The sequence below is a fragment of the Trichosurus vulpecula genome, chromosome 4 (assembly GCF_011100635.1).
Source record: "Trichosurus vulpecula isolate mTriVul1 chromosome 4, mTriVul1.pri, whole genome shotgun sequence".
Classification (NCBI taxonomy): domain Eukaryota; kingdom Metazoa; phylum Chordata; class Mammalia; order Diprotodontia; family Phalangeridae; genus Trichosurus; species Trichosurus vulpecula.
Window position 1 is genome coordinate 63,504,213 of NC_050576.1, and position 23,485 is coordinate 63,527,697.

Consider the following 23,485-nt stretch of genomic DNA (forward strand, 5'->3'; position numbering starts at 1 on the left):
GAAGATTTTAAAAAACTAACCAGAGAAGTTTGTATTTTATCCAGGAGTCACTAAAGAGGCAGTTTAGGAGAGAGAGAAACTTGAGGCAGGGAAAGGAGACTGCTGTAATAGTCAATCAATAGACACTTATTAATCTCCTACTATGTACCAGACACTGTGCTAAATCAAGGGGAAAAGTGATGAGGAATTAGGGTGGTGGATGTGAGTAAAAAAATTTGAATTTGAGATAATATGGGGGTAGAAATAGTCGGATCTGACAAATTATTAGATATACTGGGTGAGGAAAAGTGAGGTCAGTCATTACTATGACACAAGTAACTGTATCGAGGCTTAAAAAAACTGAAGAAGTGGAAGAACTTACTTTACAAATGGGATAATTTCTAAACTTTTGTCCAAGGCTCAAATAAGCAACATTCTGCAAGTTATAATTATTTACACTAAATTACAGTTAACTCTATTAACTTTATTTTAAAGGGTTCTGTAGCAACAGTCGGTCAGTTCAAAAGCACTTACTAAATGTGCCAACACCACCTAAGTAAAGAACCACTTTCATAGGGAAACAGCTCTGATTATTCAAGTTAAGAAAAATTTGCATTACTATTAGTAATCTTTTTGATAGAATTACTAGGTCGACAATGCAGGAGAACACTACAGACATAATATATTTGGATTTCTTCAGGTGTTTTAATTCAACATTTATTAGACACTTACTACATGAAAGGCATTGTGCCAACAACAGGGATAAAATGATGAAATAAGACAGAGAGTTGACCTTCCAAGAAGTTTGCAAGCTAATAAGAATGATAGGACATATAAACAAAGAACTATCTATACAATGAGGCAGAGAATGTTAAAGGCAAAGGAGAAACTGAACATTCTAGGAGAGATCTGAAGGATAGTTCATTTTTATTTGAGTGGATTAGAGAGGGCTTCTTAGAGGAAGTGGCACCTTATTTTGATAGAAGAGAGGGCTACCAGCAGCACAGTAGCAATTAAGTGGATTTAAACACCGTACCCAGAATCTTTATTAATGGATCAATGCTAACCTAGAGGTCAGCTCTGGCAGCCCTATAAAGCTGAAATGGCTTCAAGTGAGGGCCCAGTAATAGACTACTTACTGTGAAATAGCTTAGATTGGAAAGGTTCATCCCCAGAAGGCTGGCCATCAAATAATGAGTTGGGGAGGGGCTGTTATAGCAACTCATGAAACTACTTAGAGGCATGAAGAAACTGACATGTACTGGTGGAAACAGTACCCATCCCAGTGATTTCTCAGTTCTTTAGAAATGTTAAAGAAGTCAATTTGGAGAGAAGTCTCTACTGATATGTGGCAGGGCACTATCCTTGGCTCTATCTTGTTCAATACTTTTGCCAGTGGCCTGCATGAATACATAGAAGGAATACAGATTAAATAGATTGATGAGTCAAACCTAAGAAAGATATGATGAATTAAAAAAAGGATTAAAGGATTTAAAAAATATCTTAGGCAAGGTTAAAATGATATGAAAAAACTAAGACAGATTTTAACAGTAATAAATGGAAACACAAGTCCTGGCTATAGAGTCAGTCAGGCACTGTATTAAGAGCTGGGGATACAAAGAAAAGGCAAAAATAATTCCTTCTCTAAAGGAGTTCACAATCTAATGGTGGTAACAACATGCATAACATAACTATGTACAAACTATATATAAGATTAGTTGGAATTAATCAACAGAGGGAAAGCACTAGAATTAAGAGGGAATGGATTCTTGTAGAAGGTGAGATTTTAGCTGGGATTTGAAGGAGTCCAGGGAAGCCAGAAGGCAGAGAAAAGGAAAGAAAGCATTTCAGGCATGGGAGACAGCTAGTGAAAAAGCCTGGAGTTGAGAAATGTAATTCCTGTTTGAGGAACAGCAAGGAGACCAGTACCATTAGACTGAGGAATACATGATGGGGTATAAAATATAAGAAGATTGGAAAGGTGAGGGGGAGGCAGGTTATGAAGAGCTATGAACACCAGAGGATTTTATATATGGTCATAGAAGTGACAGAGTGCTACTAGAGTTTATTGACAGTGTGTGTGGGGTGGGGGTGGGGAGTGAGATGGTCAATTTAAAAAGATCACTTTGACAGCTGAGTGGAAGACGGACTGGAATTGGGAGAGACTTGTGGTAAACAGACACAATTGCAGGCTTTTGCAATAGTCCAAGCATGAGGTGATCAGGACCTGAACTGGGATGGGAGCAATATCAGAAGAGAGAAAAGGGCAGATTCAAGAGATGTTATAAAGGTAAAACTGACAGAACCTGGCAAGAGATTGGATACGAGGATGGAGAGACAGAGTGTAGAATCAAGGATGACACCTAGTTTGTGAGCCTGAGTTACTGGGAGGATAGTGGTATCTTTGACAGTAACAGGGAACTTTGGAAGTATGAATTATATATTATGTGGCCGAAGGACTAGGGATGTTTAGCCTGGAGAAGAGAAGAGTTGTAGTAAGTAGAGAGAAAAATACATGAAAGTTGTCTCCAAATTTCTCAAGTCATAACATATAAAAGAGATTTAAACTTTATATTTGGAACCCCAGAGAGAATTAAAAACAGTTAGTAGAAATTTCAGGAAAGAACCATGTGGCATAATATGAGGAAGAATTTGGAAACAGAGAAAACAGTTTAAAAATGAAATAAGCTTCACACACATGAAGACAGATCTAAACAATTGGAGAAATATTTATTGCTCATGACAATGATATTTAAGCTAATTTACTTTTTTCGGAGCCACAAGAATCAAACTACCAAAGAATTACTTAAGGAGCCAAGAAAATAATAACAAAATTCATCTGGAAGAAAAAAAGTTCAAGAATATAAGGGAATCAAGGAATAAAAGTGAAGGAAGATGGCCTAGCAGTACCCGATTTCAAAGTATATTATAAAGTGATAATCACCCGAAGATCCAAGCTTTGGGGGTAAGAATTCACAATTTAATAAAAATTGCTAGGAAAGAAAGCAGTTTGGAAGAAACTAGGCATAAATCAACATCTCACACCATATACCAAGATAAGGTCAAAATGGATAAATGATTTAATATAAAGGGTATCATATGATATGATATATGATACGATATTATATTTAAATTAGTAGAGCATGGAAAAATGTACCTGTCAGAGCTATGGATAAGGGAGGTGTTTATGACCAAACAAGAGAGAGAGGGGATCATGGGAAGTAAAATGGATAATTTTGATAACACAAAATTAAAAAGCTTTTGCACAAATTAATGCAACCAAAATTGGAAGGAAAACAGGAAGCTGGGAAAAATTTTTTCAGCAAATTTCTCTAATACAGGCCTTATTTCTCAACTATATAGGGAACTGAGCCAAATATATAAAAATAAAAGCTATTCCTCAATTGATAAATGGTCAAAGGATATGAACAGGCAGTTTTCAGGAGAAATCAGAGCTACCAAGAGTCACATGAAAAAAATGTTCTAAATCACAAGTAATTAAAGAAATATAAATTAAAACACCTCTGAGATACCATCTCACAATTAGATTGGCTACCATGAGAGAAAAGGTAAAACACAAAAGCTGGAGGGGACATGGCAAAACTGGGACACTAATACACTGCTGGTGGAATTGTGAACTGGTCTAATTATTTTGGAGAACAATTTGGAACTATATCCAAAGAATTATAAAACTATGCATACGTACCCTTTGACTCAGCAACACCACTACTAGGTCTGCATCCCAAAGAGATGGAAGAAAAGGGAACAGGACCAATATGTACAAAAATATTTATAGCAGCTTAAGAATTAGAAATTGAGGGACTTCCCATCAATTGGGGAATGGCTGTGGTAGAATACATGCTTTAAGAAATGACGGGCAGGACAGTTTCAGAAAAACCTGGGAAGACTTATGTGAACTCATGCAAAGTGAAATGAGCAGAACCAGGAAAACATTGTACACAGTAACAGGAATATTGTAAGGAAAATGAACTATGAAAGACTTATGTATTCCAATCAAGACAATGATTCAAGACAATTCCAAAGAATTCATGATGAAAAATGCTATCCACCTCCAGAGAGAGAGAACTGATGAACTCTGAATAAAGACTGAAGCATACTTTTTTCCACTTTATTTTTTCTTGGTTTTTTTTGCAACATGGCTAATACAGAAACATGTTTTGCATGACTTGATGTTTTAATTGATATCAAATTGCTTGCTTTTTCAATGAGGGGGGAAGGGGAAGGAGGGAAGAAGAGAATTTGGAACTCAAAATTTAAAAAAATAAATTTTAAAACTTTAAAAAATGTAATTGGAAGATATTGAATGAAATAAACAAAAATATAATTAAAAAATAAAATAGGCTACCTTAGGAGGCAGTGGCCTCACTGTCCCTGCAAGTACTCAAGGAAAACCATCTATCAGGTATTTTGCAGAGAGGATTCTTGCATCAGGTAGGAAGCCAAACTAAAACTGTGCTAGAAAATAGACTATAAGATTCCTTCAATTATAAGGCACTTATGATGACATGACTACTTAATATTTAGCAGAACAAAAGAAAATATATTTTGTGGCCACTCACATTGCATAATGCTTAACACATCACATGCTTGCTTATAAATCAAAAAATGATGTAACTTAGAGTTGGAAGAGACTTGAGTCCAACTAGTCCATCCTATACCTGAATCTCCTCTATAAAACCACTGAAATTAAGCATGCAGACTTCTTCTCCCCCCTGTATGAAGGAGTGCTCTCTACTTCCTTAAGCCACCTATTCAAGTTTTAGATAACTCTTAATTTGGGTGAAGTTTCTTTTTCCTTACAACAAGTCTAGATCTGCCACACTGTAAGTTACATCTACTGCTACTATTGCTACTCTCTATGGATAGGCTAGGAAGAACAAGTCTTATCCCTACTTCATATGATAATCCTTCAAATACTTAAAGACAGATGTTATGTTCCCCTGATCCTTCTTTTTGTCAGTTCCTTCCACCAGTTGTCACATGGCATGACATTGATATTCTTCACCATTCTGGTACCTTTCTCTGGATGCTCTGTCCAGTTTATCAGTATCTTTTCTAAATCGTGGTACCCATAAATGAAAAAATGTCTACTCAAGGCCTAGAAAAATGAGACTCTTATTCTCCTTGTCTGGGACATTATGCTACTCTTTGGATTCAGTCACTCGACCAGTTCTTAATCTGCCTAATGTTCTATCATGTCTAGTCTACATCAAAGCATCTTCTCTATAAGTATGGTGAAAGAGACTATGATTAGCTAAAAATCCAGGTTAAAACACACCTGATCTACCAGAACAGCTACAGATATATATATATATATATATGTATATGTATATATATATGCATATATATTTAAGGAAATGATTCTTGCTATGCTATATAGTTAAACTAGGCTTTGAAATTTTTGCTTTTATTCTTGGAGGAAGCTCCCAAATTTAGCAACCAGATGCCTTATGCAGCTTTTGGAGAAAGAAAAACCATAGGAAAAAAGGGTACCATATTGCTATAAGATAATGGCATTAGTAATCATATCATATCGTATCATATCATATCATATCGTATCATATCATATCATATCATATCATATATCATATCATAATGGTATTAGTTTCTAACTTCAAGTCAAGACCTAAATTGACATTACCAAGAATCTACAAAAATTGCTGACAGATCCACTTGGAAGACTAAAAAAAGAATGTGAACATACTTGCACAGTATATGTCTTAAATCATGTAAAAGACAGCTACATGCACTGGTGGCTAGTGACCACTTCCACTGACCCACACATTTCCTTTTCTCTTATGCATGCAGGGATCAGTGTGCAAGCATAAAGAAAGAGCAGATTTAGTGAAATCTAGAAGTGTGATTAATGACCAGGCAGGGCTCAACTGCTGACCATAATGAAAGGTCACAACCTTCTTTTCAAGTTAACAGTAAAGCAGAACACAAATCAGTCATCAACAAACATGCATTAAGTGACTACTATGTAGCAGGTACTTCCTAAGTACTTAGAAAAATATAAAAAAGGAAACAATTTATCCTTTCAAGTAAATTACATTATATATAAAGAAACAAGACTAAAGAATGAAGTTGCTCTCAATTATAAAGTTTGCTGGATTCATGTTTGATCACTGATGCCTTGTCTATGGAGGGAGGGTAGGATTTAAGGTACCATTTTAAAATTAAGGCTGGATATAGGTTCAAAAGTGCAATATATTATTTCAACTTTTTCTGAGGGAAAATTTTTAAAAATTCTATCTCTCCTTAAGACACACACATATACATTTAATAATGTTTCAAGACCGTCACCCATAAATGTTCCACTTTCCTAATTAGAAACTCCAATTTTCCCTTTGTGATCATAATCTATCATTGCATCTCTCCCTATGCTTCACCACTAGAAGCAGCAAAGTGACCAAGGAGATAGGAAGACCTAGGTTAAAATCTAGTCTCAGCTACTTATTAGCTGTGTGATTATAAGGGCAAACCACTTAATCTGTGTTTGCCTTAGTTTCCTCAACCGTAAAACAGAGTTCATAACAGCACCTACCTCTCAGAATTGCTATGAGGATCAAATGAGATAATATTTGTAAAGGGTTGAGCACAGTGTCTGACACATAGTAGGCACTGTTTCCTTCCTTTCCTTCACCCTCTTCTTAAACCAGAGCTCTCCAGTCTCTCCATACCTCAGTATCTCTTCAGGCCACTTAACCCTATCTTACTTCACCTGCACACATACCTTTCCAACTTCAACCCAGGTTTAGACATTTCGATTCTATTGTTCTCTGTGTTATACTACTTACTTAGTGATCTCATCAGTTCCCATTCATTTAATTACCATTTCTATGCTGATGATTCTCAGATCTACCCATCCTGCCCTACCCTCTCTGATGACTTCCAGTCTCACATCTCCAAATGCTTTTCACATGTCTTGAACTGGACTTCCAGTAGACATCTTAAAGCCTAAATGTCCCAAACAGAACTTGTTATCTTTCCCCCTAACCCTTCTCCCTTCCAACTTTCCCTATTATTGTCAACTACCATCTTTCTGCTCCCCCAAGCTCACAGCTTAGATGACATCCTTGACTCCTCACTATCTTTCATCCCCCATATCCAATCTGTTGCCAAAGTTTTTGAATCTTTTCGTCCTTTGTTGTATTAAGTTGCTCTTCTCTGAATAAACCTTAGTCCTAGAATATTCAAATCATCTGCCTCCCTACCATCTACCTACCTCTGTTTCTGAACGCAGCCGAGAAGAAGTTTCATTACAGGCTGATCTGATGCATTACAAGTTCATGCCAGCTAACTTCAACTGGGCCTTCATTGCAATAAGGCAGTCCTTTTTATGCCTCCTAATTAATTTTCAATTGCCTCTTGGTAACTATTCCCAACCTTCCTTTTTTCCTCAAATTTCCAAATCTCCTCCTGCCTTGCCACCCCCACCTTAGCTAAGGACCCCTGTCTCTTACTTTACAGAGAAAATTCGACGAGTTCCCTCTTCTTGAGGCTGACTACAATCAAAGCCTCCACCTCCACACCTCTCACTCACATCTTTACTCTCCGCAGTTTTGCTTCCTAACTCATCATCCAACAGAAACTATTCTCTCTAAAGTTAGCAAATCTAATGGCCTTTTCTCAATCCCTATCCTTTTTTTGACTTTTCTGCAGGTTCTGACACTTGTCAGTCACCCATTTCTCCTTGATACCTTTAGCTCTCTAGTTTTTTGTGACTATTGTCTGGGTCTGGGTCTGGGTCCTCTTCTCTTTCCCCTCTATAGTATTTCACTTGATGATCTCATTAGCTCCCATGGATTCAATTAATCTTTCTGTGATGATGCTTCTCAGGTTTCATCAGTCCTAACTGCTGATCTCTATTCTTGCATCTCCAATTGTCTATCAGAGGTCTCAAACTCTGTACCCCCCCCCACACACACAGCTTAAACTCGTTACCTTTGCCTTCAAGTCTTCCCCTCTTCTCAACCTTCCTATTACCATTGGGGGTATCCATTGTCCTCCAGTAACCCACACACGCGATTTGGGAATCATCCTTGACTATCTGCTCTCTCATAGCCCTCCTCCCCCATATCCTCTTGTTTCTGTCTTTGTAACACACCTACCACACACTCCCTTCTCTCTTTGGACACTGCCACCACCCTCACACAGGCCCTCATGACCCTATTCCTGGACTAGCTGGTGGGGATTGCAATAGCTTGCTGTTGGGTCTTCATGCCTTAAGTCTCTTCCCATTCTAATCCATCTTCCACTCAGATGTCAAATTGATCTTCCTAAAGTGTAAGCCTTACCATGTGACTCCTCTACTCATAAACTCCAGTGGCTCCTTATCACCTCCTGAGTCAAAATAAAATCCTCTGTTTGGTGTTCAAAACATGTAAACTGGCTCTCCTCTTACTTTTCCAGTATTCTTATGTCTTCTCTACTCCACATACTCTGTCATTCAATGATATGGATTTCATTGCACATAACACTCCATCTCCTGACTCCTAGAATTTTCAGTGGCTATCACTCCATGCTTGAAATACTCTCCCTCCTCCTCTCTCCCCCTGCGTCTATACTATTTTCCCTGGCGATCTCATCAGCTCCCACGGATTTAATGCTCTCTATGACAATGATTCTCAAATCTACCTCCACTGCCTTTCAGACATCTCAAACTGTATGTCCAATAGAAATCTTAAACTCGATATGTCCAAAACTGAACTTGTTACCTTTTCCCTCTAAACCCTTTCCCCTCTAAACTTCACTATTACAATAGAGGACAACACCATTCACCCAGTCCCCCAGGTGTGCAACCTAGGAATCTCCTCAATTTGTTTCCCATGCCCACTCTGTTGCCAAGGCCTATCAGTTTCACAGAATATGCCCCCTTTTCTCCTCTGACCACCTCTGACTCACCCTTGGATTATTGCTGGTGGCTCTGCCTGCCTCAGGTCTCAACTCCAATCCACCTCCCATTCAGCCACTAAAGTGATTTTCCTAAAGCATGTCTAACCATGTCACCACCCCCCCCCACCCCGCCCCACTCGATAAATTTCACTGGCTTCCTATTGCCTCCAGGATTAAATACAAAATCCTTTGGTGTTTGAAATCCTTCATAACCTCTCCTCCAACCCCTTTTCCAGTCTTCTTATACTTTCTTCCTAAACATATACTCTTTGATCCAGTGACATAGCTTCTTTGCTGTTCCATAAACAAGATACTCCATCTCTTGATGCCAGACATTCTCTCTATTCCTTATGCCTGGAATGCTCTCCCTCTTCATCTCTGCCTCCTGGTCTCCCCCTTGCTTCCTTCAAGTCCCAACTAAAATCTCATCTTCTACAGGAAGCCTTTCCCAACCTCTCATTCCATTCATTATTTCCTGTTTATCCTGTATATAGATTGCTTGTATATACTTGATTACATATTGTTTCCCCAATTTAATCATAAGCTCCTGGGGCAGGGATTGTCTTTTGCCTCATTTTTTTAACCCCAAAGCTTAGCACAGCACCTGACACGTATTAGGCACTTTGTTGTTGTTTAGTCATTTCAATCATATCTGGCCCTTTGTGACCCCTTTTGGAGTTTTTCTGACAACAGTACTGGAGCAGTTTGCCATTTCCTTCTCCAGTGGATTCATTTTGTCAGGCAATCAGAGATTAAGTGACTTGCCTAGGGTCATATGGCTCCTTAAGTGTCTGAGTCCATATCTGAACTCAAGTCTTCCTAATCCTGGGCCCAGTGCTCTATCCACTGAGTCACCAGCTGACTCTGACTTTAATGAGTAGGTACTTAATGTTTATTGAGAGACCACTTTCCTCCAAGTCTCGGCTAAAGTCTCACCTTCTGCAAGAAGTCTTTCTCAGTTCTCCTTAATCTTAGTACCTTCCCACTGAGATCACAATTTGTCTTGTTCCTTGTTTAACTTCTTCATAGTTGCTTGCATGTTTATCCCCTCCGCTGGACTATGAGCTTCTCGAGAGCAAGGACTGTTTTTATCTCTTTATCCTAGTGCTTCGTACGGCGCCTAGAACATGGCAAGCCCTCGTTAAATGCTTGCCACTGATTTACCAATTAATGCTTCTGACAAGTAACCACATGACTACACATATAAGTCATCTGACCTCATTGAGCCTTAGTTTCCTCACCTGTAAATGAAAATAATAAAATCTATGGTCACTACACCACTGGATAGAAATGCTTATTCCTGGGTCAACAATACTCAAAACTGTGAAGTGGAAGTTTGTATTTAGCACCACCAATCTGCGAGGCTCAGATGAGATAATGTATGTAAAACACTTTGCAAACTGCAGAGCACAACATAAATGTCAATTACTGCTATCATCATCATTTATCAACTGATGTGATTACATTTTATTAACTGATATTACTGACTTATTTGCTAATTTAGTATTTTTAACCTAATTTTAGGGTAATACTACTTACACATTTGTGAAGCTGATTCTTCAAATTTTAAATGTGAAAATAATATTTGGATATATTAAATTTTCAGTAGTAAAATGAATTAGAGTGTAGATAGACTTGATAATATACTTACATGGAGAACCTCATGTGGGTTTTGGCTGATTTGCTGTAGGTGGCCCTGATTTTTTAAAATAATAATTTTTCTTAAGATAAGAAATGTATAGAGGAAAGGAAACTAAGAGATTCTCTAGTACAATGCCATTATTTTCCAAAGGAGGAAGCAGAGGCCTAGAAAGGTGAAGTTATTTGCTGAGGGTTACAGTGGTGGCAAGTGGCAGGGCCATGATTTCAACATAATGTCATTTTCAACACACCTGCATGTGAAATAACATTCTGATGGCACATTCAGCATGCCTTCTAACTACACCACACTGCCTCACTGAATGACATCTTTAATAGTTCAGTTTAAAATAAGTAGAAAAACTAAAGTATTAAGAAATTACACATAGTAAATGATTAAACAAGTATCCAAAAACATGTACTTATTCATAACTATTATGTGATAAAATTTTGAGGCCAATGAGGAATAATTCCACCTGAACTTGATTGAGGGGATAATGGAAAAATATTATAACATTTACAGATTTGAAGTTCATTCTGTTAGTTTCGGAACATAAGAACCTGTTAAATATGTATTGCTTGGTTTATTCATATATTTACCATTTTACTACGTTTGAAAATTTATTAGAAAATTAGTGTGGCACAGTGATAAAAGCATTGAACTCAGTGTCAGAAGCCTTAAATTCTAGTATTACTCTGTTAATCATAAGTTGTGTGTACTCTCTTTGGGCTAGTCATTCTCTCTGGGACTCAGTTTATTTATCTGTAAAATGAAGGCTTGATGTAGATCATTTCTTTTTTAGATTTTTTTTATTTATTTATTTTTAGTTTTAGTTTACAACAGGGCTGTCCAACCTTAGGTTTTTATTGAAACAATAGACAATATATTTTCCTTTGCCATTTTAGCAAGAGCTCTGAAGGTAGCTTGGCTTCGTTTACTAAAGCATTTATGTAAATTTCTATGCTTGTAGGTGGGCCGCATAAATCACACTGCCAGTCAAGCCACACGTGGCCCCCAAGCGACATTTTGGACAGCCCTGGTTTACAACAATTCAGTTCCTCAAGTTTTTGAGTTTCAAATTTTCTCCCTCTCCTTCCCCCTCCCCACCCAAGACAGCATGCAATCTGATATAGGTTCTACATATACCTTCACACTAAACATATTTTCACAATAGTCAAGTTGTAAAGAACTATAGCGAATGGAATGAACCATGAGAAAGAAGAAACAATACAGAAACAAAAATAAACAAAAAAAGAGAGCAAATAGTTTGCTTCAATCTGCATTCAGACTCCGTAATCCTTTCTCTGGATGTGAATTGCTTTTTCCATCATGAGTCTTTTGGAGTTGTCTTACAACTTTGCGTTGCTGAGAAAAGCCAAGTCTATCAAAGTTAGTGATCAGAGATACTGTGTGTCTATAATCATATATAATGTTCTCCTGATTCTGCTCGCCTTACTCGGCATCAGATTATATAAGTCTTTCCAGGTTATTATGAAGTCCATCTGCTCCTCATTCCTTACAGCACAATAGTATTCCATTAACATTCATATACCACAACTTGTTCAGCCATTCCCCAATTGATGGGCATCCCCTTGATTTCCAACCCTTTGTCACCACAAAAAGAGCTGCTATAAGTATTTTTGAACATACGGGTCCTTTTCCCACTTGTGTGATTTCTTTGGGATGCAGCCCTAGACGTGGATGCAGATCATTTCTAAAGTTTCTGTCTAATATAAGATTCTGTGCTTCATTATCTCACTAATTGCATTTCCTTTTAAATGTTTTAAATTTGTGTTACAAATGGAGCTGAGCTACAAACTGGCAAGCACTAAGGAATCATAGAAACCGATGGTTCTGGAGATGCTTTCTAATGGGCCAGTATGACATAGTAGAAAGCGTGGCAGCCGCAGGATGGATGGCAAGACGACTCAAGTAGATGATCTGACAAGATAGGAAGGATAGTCATATGGTCTGCTCTGGGGCTTTGGCCTGGCTAGACAAAATGTTAATAGTAACAATAACAATAACCGCCCCTTCAAGACCCAGCTCATTGTCCATGTAGTTCAGGGTTGAGATGGGAATGGAAGAATAAGGGAATGCCAGCCAGCACATTCAGGGAATTGCACTGTTCATTCTCCCCCTCCCAACTTGGAAAGCCCCTACATATTTACATACTTCCTTGATACATTAAGCCCTAAAAAAGGATGAGGGGAACTTAAGTTAGTCAAGATACTTTTGAAACTGTCAATGTACTCTCTAGTGGCCAAAGGGATATATTATGACAAAGAATTTTCTCAGCATTTTACATCTCTGGATACATTGACACAGGGAAGCATTCTAAAATACACATATAGGTCAAGTGACTTAAGAACTTTTAACAAAGTCCTCCTTTGGATTAGTATTTTATTCTTGAATGAGCCAAAAAAATCAATAAATGCACAAAAGAGTTAACTAATAACTTGTAAAAATATACTGGAAGAACGATGGTTCATTAACAGTTCATGTAAGGCTTCTAGATATATTAAAGTTAAGATTTCTAAATATAAATAAAATTACTTTTCATTTGCTTACAGTACTGGCCATGCTAACAGGGATATCCCATATAGCAAAATGCTATGAAGTCAAGAAAAAGCAGACAATAAAGAAATATGTGCCAAAGAAAACAATATTAGGATGCTGAAGTCTGACAGATAATGGTTAACTTTTATTATGTCACAATAATTACAAACATTGAACTGTAGGAAATGAAATTAGATGAATAAGTCATCTTTCCTTATATGCTTGGAATACTCTTCTATATACTTCAACTTGATCCTTCCTCCCACCCCTCCCATACTCTGCCTGAAACCCTAACCATTCTCCAAGGTTCAGATCAAATCTCACCACCCCTATGAAGGTTTCTCTGATCCCTTCAGCCAGAACTGATTTCCTTTTTCCATGAACTCTCACTACACCCTGTTTGTACCTCTTATATATTTATAGTATTATTTTGTACTATAGTTATTTGTAAATATCTTTCTTATCTTCTCTACTATACTATAAGCCCTTTGGGAGCAAGGACTGTCTTACTAATCTTGCTTTCTCTGTCATGACCTCCATTACAAAGTTTTCAATTTCTTTACCTACAAAAAAGCAATAATAATACGTACACTATCTCCTCACAAGGTTGTTGTGAGAAAAGCTCTTTGTAAACCTTATGTAAATGTACTATTGTTGTCATTGATAAATACTTGTTAAATGAATTTCAGTGCTATGGTATAAAGGGAAAGAAATATATATATATATGTATATACATACATATATATGTAATATTTTCAAGTGACCAGTGAAAAACTTCACACATTCCAAGAGAGTTCTCTCTTTTACTTTTTGATAAATATTCAGTAACTAGGGAGACAATATAGTGGAAAGAACACTGAGTTAGTATACGTAAGTTCAAGTTGTAGACCTTCCAATAAGTAGCTATTTAAGGTTAGACAAATCACTTTCCCTCTCCCAGTATCTTTAGCTATAAAAATTGAGAATTAGACTGAATGGCCTTTAAAGTGCTTTCCAAACAAGAAAAAAGAGCGTTGGACTTATCAGGAAACCTGGAATCAAACTCAAGCTTTAACACTTGCCAGCTATATGACCTTGCATAAGTCTTATTGCCTCTATGAACCTCTGTTTCTTCCGTGAAATGAAGATAATAGTCTTACTACATTACCTATCTCCCACTGTTGTATAGACACCGCTTTAAGTCATTATGCAAATGTAAGTATATTCTCACCAAATAAGTTAATCTGAAGATAGATGAAGAAGACAAGAAAAGTAACAGGGAAATAAGGTCATCCTAGGCCTCAGTATTTATCTCTCCTTAGAGGCAACATAGTGTCATTGTGGAAGTAAAAACAAAACTCTTAATTAAAATATTTTCTTAGATAAAATATAATCTTTAAGAATTACTTTTCTTACAGCAATGAAATAATACTATCTACATCCAGAGAAAGAACTACGGAGTCTGCATACAGATCAAAGCATACTATTTTCTCTCTTTAGTTTTTTCTTTCTCATCATGTTTCTCTTTGGTTCTGATTCTTCTTTACAACATGACTAATGTGGAAATATGTTTAATATCATTGTACATATATAGCCTATATTAGATTGCACACCAAGTTGGGGAGGTGGGAGAAGGATGGGGAAAATTTTAGAACTCAAAATCTTATAAAAGCGAATGTTGAAAACTAAAAATTAAGAAAAAGAATTACTTTTCCTAGTAATTTCTAATTCAGAACTTCACACACACACACATTCTCTCTCTCTCCTCTCTCTCTCTCCCCACCCCCTCCCTCCCTCCCTCTCTCTCATTCCCATCAGCAGGGGTCGCAGTATATCAGCCATTTACTTCAGGAAATAAAGTATTAGTATATCTGTTAATAAAACAGGTTTGTTAAAATTTGAATGATTCATGATTTATTGCTCACTGATCAGAATGACATTTTTGTCTAAAAAAACAACAGAAACAGATTTTTCTGGTAAGACTTAAGTGATGGGAAAATCTCCACAAAATTGGGTAGCATTTCCAGCTAAAATAATGTCTCTTTTAAAAGCATGTTGAAAAGTTCTGCTGCACAGACGGAGAAACCAAGAAGAGGGACTGTTTCTGAGAATGGCAACTGAGAACCAAAGAGTATAAAACTTGAAAGGCAAAAAAGGGAAGCTTTTACAGTCTAGCACATACCTAAACCTGAATCTCCATACTATTCACAAGTGGCATATCCAGACTTCGCTTGAAAACCTCTAGCAAAGGGAAACAAAACTCCTACTTCATGAGGCATCACATTCAACTTCTGGATCACACCTATTATTGTTAGGAAGTTTTCCTTTACATGAACCCAAATTTAGATCTTTGCAACTTCCATCAATGATTCCTAGTTTTGCCCCCCACCCCGGGGTGATGTGGAGCAAAGACAACTCCACTTCCATGTGAGAATCCCTAAAATTCTTGAAGACAGCGAGTGATCTCCATTCTCACCTACCCTCCAGTGTTCTCTTCTTCAAACATTTCTCATTCCTTCATTTTATTTTCACTTAGCATGTACTTAAGGAATTTTACTATTTTATCATTCAGTTTCCTTGTAGCCACTGACAAAAATTCTTACAAGTAGAAGGTAAAGGTTAGTTAAAAATACAGTGACTTACATGAGCTGGTCCTATGGTATTATGAGCTAAAGTAGCTGACTTCTCTATAACTGGTAGAGAAACATTAGCATGTGCAGGCTTGAGAGCTATAATCAGCAGATACATGGCATCAATAGAAGAATACCGCTCCTTAAGAGGTTGGCTTTTATAGCAGCAAGTAGCTGAAATCTTAATTCTAGTGCCTTCCCTCTTTTAATTACTTCCTTTTTATTCTGTATATAGCTTGTTTGTACATATTTGCTTGTTGTCTCTCCCATTAGATTGTGAGCTTCTTGAGGGTAGAGACTGCCTTTTGCCCCTTTTGTATCCCCAGCGCTTAGCCTGGTAACTAGCACATAGCAGGTGTTATTCACTGATTGACTGAACTGAAAGCTCTGACTTTCCCCAAAGAGACAGTGCCTAAACTTTCCCTCCTAATTAACTCTGGGCCCAGTTTATCAGTAAAAAAGGGTAATCAACAGTTTTAAATGCTTCAGAAGGGTCAAGAAAAGTGAGGAATTAGAAACGCCCATCAGCTTTATCAAGTAAGAGACCACTGGTTGGTCACTTTGGAGTTGAGGAAATCAGTGTAGACAATTTTTTCTAGAAGTATGGCTGAGAAAGGAAGGAGAGATATAGGAGCCAGTTTGAGGGTATAGTAGGGCCAAGTAAGTTTTTTTTAAGGATTGCAGGGTAGGGAGAGAGGAAAGCGAGTGGACATGTAATAGAAAGGAATGTGCCAACAGATAAAGTGGGAAATTAAAGATTTGGGAGAGAGGAAGGCAGCCTGTGGCAGTAATCAGGTGGAGGAGATAGAAGCAGGTAAGTCAAGAGTAAGAAACATGAGATATATAGAATAAAGAGGAAGGTTCCAGCAAATAGCTTTTATTATCTAAGCATGGCATTAGGTGAGGTTCTCTTAGAGAGTAGACAAGGTTATGGTACAAGTAGCCTGACTTGATGAAAGAAGATTTGGAACAGATGGAGAGTTAAAGAGATGGCCTTACTGCAGTGAAGTTGAGATTAGATAATATAGATTTGTAGCAGACCTAGTTTAGCAAGGGTGAAAAGGCTTTGAGTATGGCCCCAGAATTGAACTAAGATTTTCCTGACTCCAGAGTCTTCCTCTCCAAAGAGAATACCCACACACAAGGTTAAGATATGGATGATGAACCAGCTAAGGAGATATAAGAGGAGCAGATAGACAGTTAGGATGAGAAGCAGAAGACAGTAGTATAGATAGGGAAAGTTAGAAGATTAGAGAGGGCTGGGGTGGGAAGATGATTGAGGTCACAGTCTGCTGGAGAAGACAGGAGAGTACCAGGACCCATCTCTATCTTCTACACTAGAGTCATAAAAGAAGAGAGATAGTGCTAAGAAATACATTTTTCAGATCATCTATCAGCTTCAATTTGGCTAGAGGTACTCTTAGGGGAATTGATTCTATGCTCAATGAGGGGATACATTACTATACAAAATGAATCATAATAATCTTGATCACTTCACTATAAATGAAACCAGAAGAAAGAAGGAAGTTGCGACCAAGTAGAAGAATGGCTCACAGGCACGTCTTGGTAAGACAAAGACAGGAATTGGTGGAGCTGGCTTTATTGTATTCCCAAAGGCCACAAGAAATATAATTTCAAGGGACATTTGATCATCTCCTACTACAGTGCTCATGATCACAAAAAGGCCACCAAGAAAGTAATAGTAGCTTATGTACCAACAAAAGTTGCAGAAGATGAAGGTCTGGCTAAGTTTTACCATACATGCTCCAACAGAACTACTTTGCCTTCAATCAGTTCCTGAAAAGAAGCCAAAATAGCAGTGGAAACATTAAGACCATCCAGTTCTGGTTTACTAATGTCGATACAATAAGAAGAACTTTTTTACTTGCCCAGCAGAGTTATTTCTCATATCTTGGGAATTTAAACAAAATGATGAAGTTTCATTGTAAAAAGCCAACTTGGGAGGAGGGAGAAAGCTGTTTCTCTGTGCTCAGAATTCTTTCCTGCTCCTTATGCCATACCATAATGATAGAACTGCTTTTCAAACTGACACAAAGCATTAGCCAAAACGAGGCTAAAAGTTGGACACATTTTTGGTGTTCTATTTTTGTTTCATGTCCTTCATGAAAGCAATGTAAATGTTTGGGCTAAAAAGCCTAGTGTTAGACACCAACATAACGGAGAAGTCAAGATAATTAGGGTGTAGCTCCCTATTCTTACAGAAGGGATAGGATAGGATAGGATTAGGAGGAATGGGAGCTCTTGGAAAGGTTGAATAACATTTAGCACTTATTGAATGTTAATACTGTACTATGGAAGAGGTTAAACAAAGAGTTAAACAAAATCCTTCAACTGAATGCCTAATTTAAGAAACCAGTGTGTACAAAGATTAAAAACTGTTATTGGCTCTTTCCAAAATCTCAGTTTTAAGCCACTAAAATCCTTTCCTTCTTTTTCAAGATCTTCCAAGCTAGGGCTTTAAAATATGGTGACTAAAGTCACCAAGGACTGGGATACTTGCCCTACAAATTAGAAAAGGCACCCTAAGATTCATCCCTCAAAAGAAATTTCTTAATGGTCCCTGGGACCATTGAGGGGGTTTCCTTTGGCACATTTGGAGTTCCTTCTAGGAACACCTATCTTCCAGAACTGATGATTCAAAGGAAGAATGTCAGAACTGAACACATGATGAGGAACAAAAGCTGTTGACAGAACCTTTCCTTTCACTCTTCCAGCCTTACTTGATACAAAGTTTAAATGCTCAAAGTGAATGGGGAGGGTGGAATACTTTTTCACTTTTATTTTGACTTGGGGAACTAATTATATCCATAAGAAGATCCACAGATGCTTGAAAATATAAACAATTCAAAAAATCAATTCACTACTAAAATGCAGCTGGCCATTTTGAGTCTCTATTGTAATCATCAGTGTGGGAAGAATATATTTAACTTAGTCAAAAGAAAGGGGATAATGAAGAACTATTAATGATTATGCCAAGTTGTACTACACTTAACTCATGGTGGAAATGACTGATTTCAACAAATTAAAAAAAAACAAGAAAAGCTTACCAGTGACATAAATACCCCTTTGAAGAGTAACTTCCCTATAATAAAGTTAACTGCAGCCACATTTTATTTGATTGTGAAGTTTGGAAAAAAGATGGTTTGGTGGCATCAATGGCACTAATATCATTAAAATTCTAAATCAGTGAAGAACTAGATTCAATCAAATACAATAAACATTTAAGTGTCAACTAATTGTAAAGTATTGTGCTGGATAGATATACTGTGCTAAAATGTTAAAGATTTGGACAAAAACACAACAATCTCTACCATCTACTAGATACGGTACACATTTAAGGTAAATGAATAATCCAACAAATTTTGAGCTATAGTAAAGTTCAATTGACCACAATATAAAATTCATAAAAGGCTTAATTCTTGTGAAAACTAACTTATAATAATCAAAAACAATCATCTTCTGTTTGGTTTTTCATCTGAAATGAAGACTCTCTAAGGTGTCTCTTACTATTTAATCCAAGGTATTCACTCAAAACTAACTTAAATATAATGCCTCAAGTCACCAGGGCCACTTCTGTCAGCATCATCATTTTCTTTGGGCTCTATCTCAGTTTGAGGATTCATTAAGTATACAAAAGCTAGGGTAAATTATATTTATTTACTATAAAATGCATTCTTTTAGTGGAATATTTTCTAATTTATAGGCAGTTTTTGACTGCAAGTGCTCAGTACCTGTACTTACATTCCATATTTACCTGAGTTGTAGAAAAAGTCTACAACAGCATGTCAAAACAGAACTAACAACAATCACTCACAAACGATGCACTAAATGTTGTAACACAGAATTTATATCTTGTCTGTCATCTCACAGCAAATTTTACAAATTATAAAGCATATATACCCAACTTCACTCCCCAGGCAGTTCTTTTATTCTTTCACTTTGAATCAAAATATGGGGAAATGCAATTATAGGGCTAAAAGTTGTACTTCTACCAGAAGATTCTGGAAGAGATAAATTTTTCTTGATTATTCTGTTAGTTGTGTTACTCAGTTCTCAATCAAAGGACATAGACAGAATGCTTTTTTCTAGCTAAAGTTTTGACACAAAGATAACTCTTTTCCGTTAAAGACACTCAAAGTGTGAGCAGCATTATCACTTGTTTTAAAAGAACATACCTAAAAGTGCGGTGAGTTTGGGAAGTAGTCCAACTTGCACCATCTTGTTTCTCAGTCCAGTATCAAAGGACAGATTTAACAAAAGTCTTAGGGTGATATTTAGGAGATCTTCATGTTCACAAGGTACCATTTTCACCAATTTTTCGACAATGTCCATTTCTACCTATAAAAAATAGGATAAACAAAATTGATATTCAATTTAAAGCAATCGATAAAACCAATTTTTCCTTGTCTATGATAATCTGTATACTTTATATGTAAATATATGCATTTTATCAAAAGATCTTCCCCTAAAACAAAAGACCCTTATTTTTCTTTCTTTTTAAAAAACTAAGTTTTTTTTTTAGTTTACAACTCTCAGTTTCACGAGTTTTTAAGTTCCACATTTCCCCCCCCTGTCACCTCCCCCTCCCCACAAAAGGCATGTAATCTGATATAGGTTCTTCATATGCCTTCACATTAAACTTATTTTCCCAATAATCAAGTTGTAAAAAAGAATTATAACCAATGAAATGAACCATGAGAAAAATGTAACAAAACCAAAAATAAAAAAAGAGAGAGCAAATAGTTTGCTTCAATCTGCATTCAGATTCCAAAATTTTTTCTCTGGATATGAATAGCCTTTTCTATCATGAGTCTTTTGGAGTTGTCTTAGAACCTTGCATTGTTGAAAAGAGCCAAGTCTATCAAAGTTAGTCATCACAGAAGCAATGTGTCTGTGGTTGTGTACAATGTTCTTCTGGTTCTGCTCCTTTCACTCATCATCAGATCATATAAGTCTATCCAGGTTCTTCTGAAGTCCATCTATTCCCTCCTCATTTCTTATACCACAATAGTATTCCATCACATTAATATACCACAACTTGTTTAGCCATTCCCCAATTGATGGGTATCCCCTTGATTTCCAATTCTTTGCCACCACAGAGAAGCTATACATACTTTTGTACACATGGGTCCTTTTCCCCCCTTGTATGATCTCTTGGGGATACAGCCCTAGAAGTAGTATTTCTGGGTCAAAGGGTATGCACATTTTTATAGAAGACCCTTATTTTCAACACTAATATTTCCCAAGTAATGCAATAGAGCTGAGAATCATGTAATACAAAGAAACTCAGGGTTGGGAGAGCAACTTCTACAAACTACTTTGGTCATTCATCTATTGCTTAATGAAATCTAGTAAGGGAGAAGCCACTATTTCTAGAGACAGCAAATTTCATTTTGGGATACCTGTAATTGCTTAAAAAAATTAAAAAAGTTCTCCTCACACAAAGCCTCAATTTACCTCTTTACAGCTTCCACCCATTGCTCCCAGTTCTGACATATGTGGTCAAGCAGAACAAATATAATCCCCTATCCACAAGACAGCCATTCATACATGCGAAGATAGCTATGTTATTCACGAACATTTCCCCCTCTCTCCAAGCCTTCTCCGCTAAACATCCCGAACTTCTTCAGCCTAGACACTACGCATTCCTCTTCGGCCCAAGATTGTACTAGGTTTCTTGGTTGTCATAGGATGCTGTTGACTCACACTGTGATTCCAGATCACTTCAGGATCTTTTTCAAAAAACCAGCTAGATAGCAGTTATTGGTACCCAAACATCATGGTTTGCAAAGAATCACAAATTATAGGTTATACAAGGGACACTGGAACTATATGAAAATTCAAATACACTGTAGCACATCACCAATGATAATAACTTGTGTGCAAGCTGTGGTATAAAAGAAATCTCCAAGGACATTTGTGACTAGAAAAGGAGTTAGGTGAATCATGTAACAAACAAAACCAATATAGCTAAAATTAGAAGGAAAACAGAAAACTGGAAAAAATTTTAAAGCAAGTTTCTCTGATAAAGTCTCCATTTCTCAACTATATAGGGAAATGAGCCAAATGTATAAAAGTAAGAGCCATTCCTCAATTGATAAATGGTCAAAAGATATGAACAGGCAGTTTTCAGAAGGAGAAATCAAAGCTATAGTCATGTGAAATAAATGTTCTAAATCACTACTGATTAAAAGAAATGCAAATTAAAACAACTCTGAGATACTATCTCACACTTATCTCATTGGCTAACATAAGAGAAAAGGAACATAACAAAAGCTAGAAGAGATGTGGAAAAATTGGGACACTAATGCACTGTTGGTGGAATTGTGAACTGGTCTAACTATTCTGGAGAACAATTTGGAACTACATCCAAAGAGCTATAAAACTGTGCATATTCTTTGACCCAACAATACCATCATTAAGTAGTCTGTATCCCAAAAATACTGAAGTGAAAAGGACCTATATGTACAAAAATATTTATAGCAGCTTTTGTTTTTTAAGAATTAGAAACTGAGGGGAGTTTCATAAGTTGGGGAGTAGTTGAACAAGCTGTGGTATATGATTGTAATGGAACACTTGTGCTATAAGGAATGATGGGCAGGACAATTTCAGAAAAATCTAGGAAGACTTATATGAACTCATGCAAAGTAAAGTGAGCAGAACCAAGAGAATATTGTACATAGTAATAGCAATATTGTAAGCATGATCTATCCTGATCAAGATGATCCAAGACAATTCCAAAGGACTCACAATAAAAAAAAGCTATCTACATCCAGAGAGAGAACTAATGAACTCTGAATGCAGGCTGAAGCATATTTTTTTACTTCATTTTTCTTGGTGGGGGTTGTCTGTTTTTTCTTTTGCAACATGGCAAATATAGAAATATGTTTTGCATGACTTCACATATATTACTTATATCATATTGCTTGCCTTGTCAATGGGTGGGGAATGGGCAGGAGGGAGGAAGAGAATTTGGAATTTAAAATTTTTAAAAATGAATGTTAAAATATTTTTACATATAATTGAGAAATAATGAAATAAATAAAATATATTAAAAATTCTCCTTCTAATGCCCAGATTGAGGAATAGTTGACAAATTACGATATAGGAACATTATGAAATATTACTGTACCATATGAAATGATGAAGGGGTAGGTTTAGAGAAACCTGGGAAGACTTGTATGAACTGGTGCATAGTGAAGAGGGCAGAACCAGAAGAACAATGTATATAATAACAACATTCCAAACACAAAGAACTGAGAAAGTTTTAAGATCTCTGATCAATATAACGGCCAGTCACAATTCCAGAGGGCTAAAGATGACCTATGCTAACTCATCTCCTGACAGAGAGGTGATGGATTCAAGATGAAGAATGAAACATCTGTTTTTTCCCAGAAATAAATGCTTGTTAATTAAAAAATAATTCTATCCCTATGCATTGCTGTGAAAGGCATCTTATCTCATTCTCTATTTTTATAGTATGAATTTTCATGTTTAGGTCACAAGTACATTTTGAGCTTAAGATGACATTTGTCGTCCAACTGTCTTTTGCCTCTTTTTGTACCCCCAGTGCTTAGTACAGTGTCTGCCATATAGTGAGCATTTAATACATGTTTATTGATCAATTTATTGAGATGTTAGTATAAACCTAATTTTTGACAAACAGCTTTCTAGTTTTCTTGGTAGTTCTTGTCAAATGGGGAGTTCTTTTCCCAAATAAATTATATTCTAAGGTCATCAAACACTGTGTAATTAAGGT

At 36.7% G+C, this 23,485-nt stretch overlaps 1 protein-coding gene across 2 annotated transcripts in view; it reads right to left on the bottom strand.

Annotated features, from left to right (window-relative positions):
* Positions 1–23,485, bottom strand: part of KIFAP3 (kinesin associated protein 3) — a 212,944-nt gene that overhangs the window by 111,551 nt on the left and 77,908 nt on the right. For both annotated transcript variants that reach the window (XM_036756446.1, XM_036756447.1), the window contains exon 10: positions 19,902–20,064. In XM_036756446.1, the coding sequence (XP_036612341.1) occupies positions 19,902–20,064 (163 nt within the window). The remainder of the gene's footprint in view (positions 1–19,901; positions 20,065–23,485) is intronic.